General features: G+C 38.8%; 1 protein-coding gene across 1 annotated transcript in view; it reads left to right on the plus strand.

Annotated features, from left to right (window-relative positions):
- The window catches only part of LOC125034055 (39S ribosomal protein L51, mitochondrial-like), a 6,380-nt gene extending 785 nt beyond the window's left edge, over positions 1 to 5,595 (plus strand). Inside the window, exons 2-5 of the mRNA XM_047625696.1 lie at positions 658 to 965; positions 1,233 to 1,259; positions 4,082 to 4,146; positions 4,978 to 5,595. Of these exons, the coding sequence (XP_047481652.1) occupies positions 666 to 965; positions 1,233 to 1,259; positions 4,082 to 4,146; positions 4,978 to 5,260 (675 nt within the window). The 5' untranslated portion in view covers positions 658 to 665 and the 3' untranslated portion in view covers positions 5,261 to 5,595. The remainder of the gene's footprint in view (positions 1 to 657; positions 966 to 1,232; positions 1,260 to 4,081; positions 4,147 to 4,977) is intronic.
- The last annotated feature ends 1,753 nt before the right edge of the window (positions 5,596 to 7,348 follow it).

Genomic DNA, 7,348 nt, shown 5'->3' on the forward strand with positions numbered 1-7,348 from the left:
GGTAAAGATATAAGTAACGTACAGAAAACAATTGGTCAGAAGATAGTCAACGGCAGGTTGGCATAACTTCTTGCAACCCCCTTGGCCTAATCTACCATCCCTGTTTTACCTAATTTTGCCTAATCTTTTACATAATCATGTAATTAGCTGGAATTCCCCCAATGTATCTTTATCAAATGAAACTTCCCTTAATATGCTCAATCCTTTGCTAATCAACGCAAGCTAAACCTGACCTTAGCCGTCTGAAGAGTTAATGTAAAGTTAGGAAAAGAAGAAGAAGAAAAAGAACAGGAATTAAGAGAAGGGGAAAAGGAAGAGAAGAAGTAGATATTGTGGATAAATGGGTAGGTAGATAGATAGATAAAAAGGCAGATAGACAAATTGCTTGATTTATTGACGGGTTGACTAATACATAGGTAGGTAGATATATAGATTGATAGAGTTTCTGATAATAGAGACAGTGATTGTGACATTCCAACAGGGTTTTTGATATTTACAGCAGTCTGATGTAAAATCTTGAAATGCATCAGTACTTCACATCTCTTTGTTTAGTCATCTTTTAATTAATTCCATCATTTGTGTTAATTTTGTACATATATTTCATCATTATATATTTGTTTTACAGAGTATTTTCAATATTTATCAAATGGCTTTCAGAAAAGATCATGACCACCGTAGCAGGCAGCTTGATGCGATCCCTTGGCGCCGTGGCACAGAGCATGGTGCATGCGTCACCCATGGCCCTGAGGGGGGTGTCTCAGGGCCTGGCAGCAAGGGCCACGCCGGCCAGTGCCACCTGGACGCCTCAGGTCACTAGCGTTCGGCACAGGTATCACGCAGACAAGCTGAAGCGAGGGCCAGTGATGAAGAACTATGGGTATGAGGACAGGCTCCACACGAAAGGCAAGTTTGTTTGTTTTGCAGAATGCAGGTTTCAGGACTTCATTTTCATTTTTACTTTTTGTCTGAATTTGTTTGTGTAAAATGTAATTATTTATTTTCCTGTTTATAGTTTCTGGTAGTTTGAACTTAACCTTTGGTTTCATTTATGTGAATTCGGGTGTTTTAATGTCAACCAGTGTTTCTTGTATACATGTTCTAGTATTGCTCTGTACTGAGTTTTAGGAAAGAATATTGTTGATTTTATTGTTATTTTCCTTTTTATAATTTCTAGTTTTTAGAATTCTACTGTCTCAATGCACACCTGTTTCTTTTTTGTTTTTTGGCACCAGGTAATTGCACTGTCCACTGTAGTTTTGGTTTGTGATTTTTTTAAATTTGAAGACATAGATTTCTCTACAAACACTAAATCTCTTAACCCATTCGCCCCATGTAGCAAGAATACATGCCATGTCCACTGTAATACACGTTCATTTATTGTATTTACACATAGATGGCTCTACAAGTTGTTAATCACTAAATAGCCAGTTATCAGAACTACCTATCTCACCTGTTTACCCTCTTCCTTCACTTTAGAAGAGGGTTTTTTGTATCATTTCATTGTCTAAAATATTTTAATGACAATTTAATACTTATAACAACAATAACAATAATAACAGTATCGATAGCAATGTTATTATTAAGAAAAACACATTTTCCCGCTAATTCAAGGAATGGGGAAATCAGGATCAGTAACTAGGGCCTACTGATAGACTCCTTGCTGGCTGAGCACATGTGGAGCCATCTGTATGAAACAAAATTCACCAAAAACTACAGGGGACAGAACATAAATCCAGGGCGAATGGGTTAAGAAATCAAATAAGTAGGCCTACCTGACCTCACTTGATGTCCTCATTTCTAAAGCTAATGATGTTATAGATATTATTGTTATTATTATAAACATTGTGTTATTGTAGTGTTATGCATGTTATGCCTTACACTGGCACTTTAAGTTGGTCTTGATTATGAAATTACAAGTAAGCGTTAAGGATTTCAGAGTATGAAATATTCAGGTGATTATTGAGAATTACTGGAAAAGATTTGAATTGTGAACATTTATTACATTTTCCAGGATTTGTTCTGGGAAACTCTTTATTTATTAAAGAAAATGTCATTGACAGAAATACATTAGTAACAATTAGCAACAGACATTCCTTCTCAAAAATCATATTACCAAAGTTATTTATTAAAAAGAAGACAAAAAGAAAAAGAGAGAAAAAGAGAAGAAGATGAAGATGAAGATGAAGATGAAGATGAAGATGAAGATGAAGATGATGAAGATGAAGATGAAGATGAAGATGAAGATGAAGATGAAGACGAAGACGAAGAAGACGAAGACGACGAAGACGACGAAGATGACGAAGACGACGAAGACGACGAAGACGACGAAGACGACGAAGACGACGAAGACGACGAAGACGACGAAGACGACGAAGACGACGAAGACGACGAAGACGACGAAGACGACGAAGACGACGAAGACGACGAAGACGACGAAGACGACGAAGACGACGAAGACGACGAAGACGACGAAGACGACGAAGACGACGAAGACGACGAAGACGACGAAGACGACGAAGACGACGAAGACGACGAAGACGACGAAGACGACGAAGACGACGAAGACGACGAAGACGACGAAGACGACGAAGACGACGAAGACGACGAAGACGACGAAGACGACGAAGACGACGAAGACGACGAAGACGACGAAGACGACGAAGACGACGAAGACGACGAAGACGACGAAGACGACGAAGACGACGAAGACGACGAAGACGACGAAGACGACGAAGACGACGAAGACGACGAAGACGACGAAGACGACGAAGACGACGAAGACGACGAAGACGACGAAGACGACGAAGACGACGAAGACGACGAAGACGACGAAGACGACGAAGACGACGAAGACGACGAAGACGACGAAGACGACGAAGACGACGAAGACGACGAAGACGACGAAGACGACGAAGACGACGAAGACGACGAAGACGACGAAGACGACGAAGACGACGAAGACGACGAAGACGACGAAGACGACGAAGACGACGAAGACGACGAAGACGACGAAGACGACGAAGACGACGAAGACGACGAAGACGACGAAGACGACGAAGACGACGAAGACGACGAAGACGACGAAGACGACGAAGACGACGAAGACGACGAAGACGACGAAGACGACGAAGACGACGAAGACGACGAAGACGACGAAGACGACGAAGACGACGAAGACGACGAAGACGACGAAGACGACGAAGACGACGAAGACGACGAAGACGACGAAGACGACGAAGACGACGAAGACGACGAAGACGACGAAGACGACGAAGACGACGAAGACGACGAAGACGACGAAGACGACGAAGACGACGAAGACGACGAAGACGACGAAGACGACGAAGACGACGAAGACGACGAAGACGACGAAGGCGACGAAGACGACGAAGACGACGAAGACGACGAAGACGACGAAGACGACGAAGACGACGAAGACGACGAAGACGACGAAGACGACGAAGACGACGAAGACGACGAAGGCGACGAAGACGACGAAGACGACGAAGACGACGAAGACGACGAAGACGACGAAGACGACGAAGACGACGAAGACGACGAAGACGACGAAGACGACGAAGACGACGAAGACGACGAAGACGACGAAGACGACGAAGACGACGAAGACGACGAAGACGACGAAGACGACGAAGACGACGAAGACGACGAAGACGACGAAGACGACGAAGACGACGAAGACGACGAAGACGACGAAGACGACGAAGACGACGAAGACGACGAAGACGACGAAGACGACGAAGACGACGAAGACGACGAAGAAGACGAAGACGACGAAGACGACGAAGACGACGAAGACGACGAAGACGACGAAGACGACGAAGACGACGAAGACGACGAAGACGACGAAGACGACGAAGACGACGAAGACGACGAAGACGACGAAGACGACGAAGACGACGAAGACGACGAAGACGACGAAGACGACGAAGACGACGAAGACGACGAAGACGACGAAGACGACGAAGACGACGAAGACGACGAAGACGACGAAGACGACGAAGACGACGAAGACGACGAAGACGACGAAGACCAATCACCATTGGGCTGTCTCGTCCCGCAGCCAATGGTCATATGGCTGACAGGTGTGAGATGCCAGTCAGGCTCTCTGTTTAAGGTATCTGAAGTGTGAGTTTGAACTGTGGTGTTAATGCCATCCGATGTCCTGAGACTCAACACGTGACCTTTCTTTGCTCCTGTCCCGGTCTTGCACGATAATAAGAACTATATTGTGCTGTATTTAAAAATCCTGAATGTATAATTTACTATCAAGAAATATAATTTTGTGAAAGAATAAAGTAAACATGTAAATTTTGTGTTTGAGGAAATGGCAGGACTGAGAAATCAGTACATTTTCCAAGAATATTTGAGTACAAAACATATTTAGAATTGTAGGTCTTCATATTCTTTTTAGTTATTTTCTCAATGAGAACAAGAATATTATGAAAGAGGTACATCCAGAAAACATTTAAGAGATACCGAGCAGTGTATATGCAGTTAGAAAATGAAGCTTGTCAGAAGCTACTCTTCCTTGTGGTAAAAACTACATCCAGTGAGGAATTATGGATAACATTGTCAAGTTTTTAGACCGTTCTGATCGTAGCAGTTTTTCATTTTATTGTGTAGATAGATAGGGAAAAGTCTTTATGTAATATTATGAGGCTGTATAATATAATATGTGATGAAATAATCATAGAGTACTTATAAGTAAATCTGGAACCCAAAAGTAAATGCATAAAGATTTTGTTGTACTAAGGAATTATAAACAAACATGTGTTACACTTTTTTTTTAATTTTTTTTTTAACATTGATCTCATTTTGAGAAATCTTTCATAATTGTCTTTTTTTTTAATTTATTTATTCTCCCTTTTCATTTCTGAGGTATCTATCTAACCCCCCCCCCCCCCCCCCACACACACACACACACACAAGACATCTACATCCTGTAACTTTTAACAGTGACGATTTCTCACCGGCTAACCCATCCCCACCTCTCTCTTATTCCACAGACATCTTGGGAGACGGGAGCCTGAAGCCCACAGACGTCTCCTACTCTGTGCAGCATTGGCTTCGTGGCTTTAAGGGCAACGAGTACCAGATGCTGTTGAGGAAGCGAAAGTTTTTCCACGCCCAGATGGGGCAGTATCAGCCCACGAAGCTAACCGAGCTGAACAAACGCATCCGCAAGCTGTACGTGCACCTTAACCAAAAGACGAAGGATTACTACTGGCATAAGGCGTAGTTTTTATTTTTGTAGCTCTGTTCTTCTTTATTAATTTTTGGGGGGTTGGGGGGTGTAGGAAGGGTCTTTGACTTTTTTTTTTAATTATTATTTTTTTTTTAGTTTTTATAAGCATTTTTTCATTTCTTTCATTTTCCACTATTACAGGAATGTATATATAATTCTTTTCATTTTGATTTTGATAGTTGGACAAAAGAAGCAACATTTCCAGTTTTTCATTGCATTGGGAAGTGAAATACATCCTGATTTTTTGTTAATTAAGAATGGTATTTGCATAGACTTTTTTGTTATAGAACTGTATATAAAACTTTGCCAAATAAAATTTGGTCGTAGAAGAATGCAGTGTTATTACTATACCATGGTTTTGGAATTGGGTAGAACATGCAATATGAGTGAAAAAGCAAAAAAAAAAAATGTTTTATGGAAGATAATGTGATAGTAAAAATGTAGAAAAAGTGAAAAGAAGTTTGGAAAATGTAATGTCTAATTTTTGTCTTTTCCTTGTTTATCAGATGATGTGAAAATCTTTATAGATCATGAACCTTCAGTGTAATACATGCATAACAGTAATGTGAATTGGACACTACTTAGTTGACAATACATATCAAATGGATACCAGACATCAGTTTGTTTTAGTGGATAGTATATTGTATACTATCCATATTCTTGGCATAGGTAAATAGACGAGGTATCTTCAGTTATCATTCTTTAGAAACCAGGAAATGATCAGAAACTATTTAACCCCTTGCCATGGGTACGACAGGTAGACACATGCTATGCCTACTGTTAGTACTTGTTTGATTGTTTTTAAACATAGATGGCTATACTTGTTCTATAATAATAATAATAATAATAATAATAATAATAATAATAATAATAATAATAATAATAATAATAGTAATAATAATAATAGTAATAATTATAACAATAATGATAATTACAATGATAATGATAATGATAGTAATAATAAAAATAGCAATAATAGTAATAGCAATAACAACAACAACAAAACAACAACAATACTAATAGTACTACTACTACTACTAATGATAATAATAATAATAATAATAATAATAATGATTATAATATTATTATTGTTATCGTTATTTTTATTATTATTACTATTACTATTTCTACTATTACTATTGTTTTTATAGTTGTTGTTATTGTTATTGTTATCATTATCATTATCATCATCATTATTATTATTACTATTATTATTATTATTATTATTATTATTATTATTATTATTATTATTATTATTATTATTATTATTATTATTATTACTATTATTTCTGGTACTCTCAAGACTGGTCTTCTATCTTGGTGACTGAGCTGCAATAGCGGACCACAACCAGTGGTCATAGGTATTGTATCTTCTTTCTGTTTCACTTTTCACTTCATGTCCAGTACTTTTCGAATTATTCTTGCTGTTCCAAGTAAACAAGGTTTTTGTAGCATTTCAACTGTAATTTCCAAATCCAGCTTATGTATCCATTTCTCGATCTGCTTTGTCACTGTCCCTAATGCCTCTATTGCTACTGGAATAACTTCAACATCTTTCATTCTCCACATTCTTGCAATTTCATATTTCAGGTTGCAGTAATTGTTGCACTTTTCTTCTTCTTTCTTTTCAATACGTGTGTCAAATGGGCATGCTGGGTCAATGAGAAGGCATTTCTTGGTCTTTTTCTCAATTACAGTGATATCAGTGTTTTGTCGGTCTGTATGGGGAAATCCATACTTTCTGTACTTTCTGTTTCTTTCTACAAATAGCCCTTTTTCAACCACTTCCATGATTTACTGCCTTTTTCTTTTTCTATAACTTTTTGAAACTGGCCATGCTGTGCTTTACTCTCATATTCCTCTTGATGTTTCTTCTGTATATCCTCTTTGCTCCTCCCAGACTTTTTTGTTTTCAAGGGTACTACTGAGGCTTCTTTCAACATTTTTTCATCTGATGCACCTAAGTACTTGTCAAGACTATTTACTTCTGCCTGCACACAGTCTTCACCTCATATCAAGCCTCTCCCACTGTCACATCTCTTCAAATATAGCCTATACATTGTTATAAGTTTTCTTGTTTTT

Source organism: Penaeus chinensis, chromosome 17 (assembly GCF_019202785.1).
Source record: "Penaeus chinensis breed Huanghai No. 1 chromosome 17, ASM1920278v2, whole genome shotgun sequence".
Lineage (NCBI taxonomy): Eukaryota > Metazoa > Arthropoda > Malacostraca > Decapoda > Penaeidae > Penaeus > Penaeus chinensis.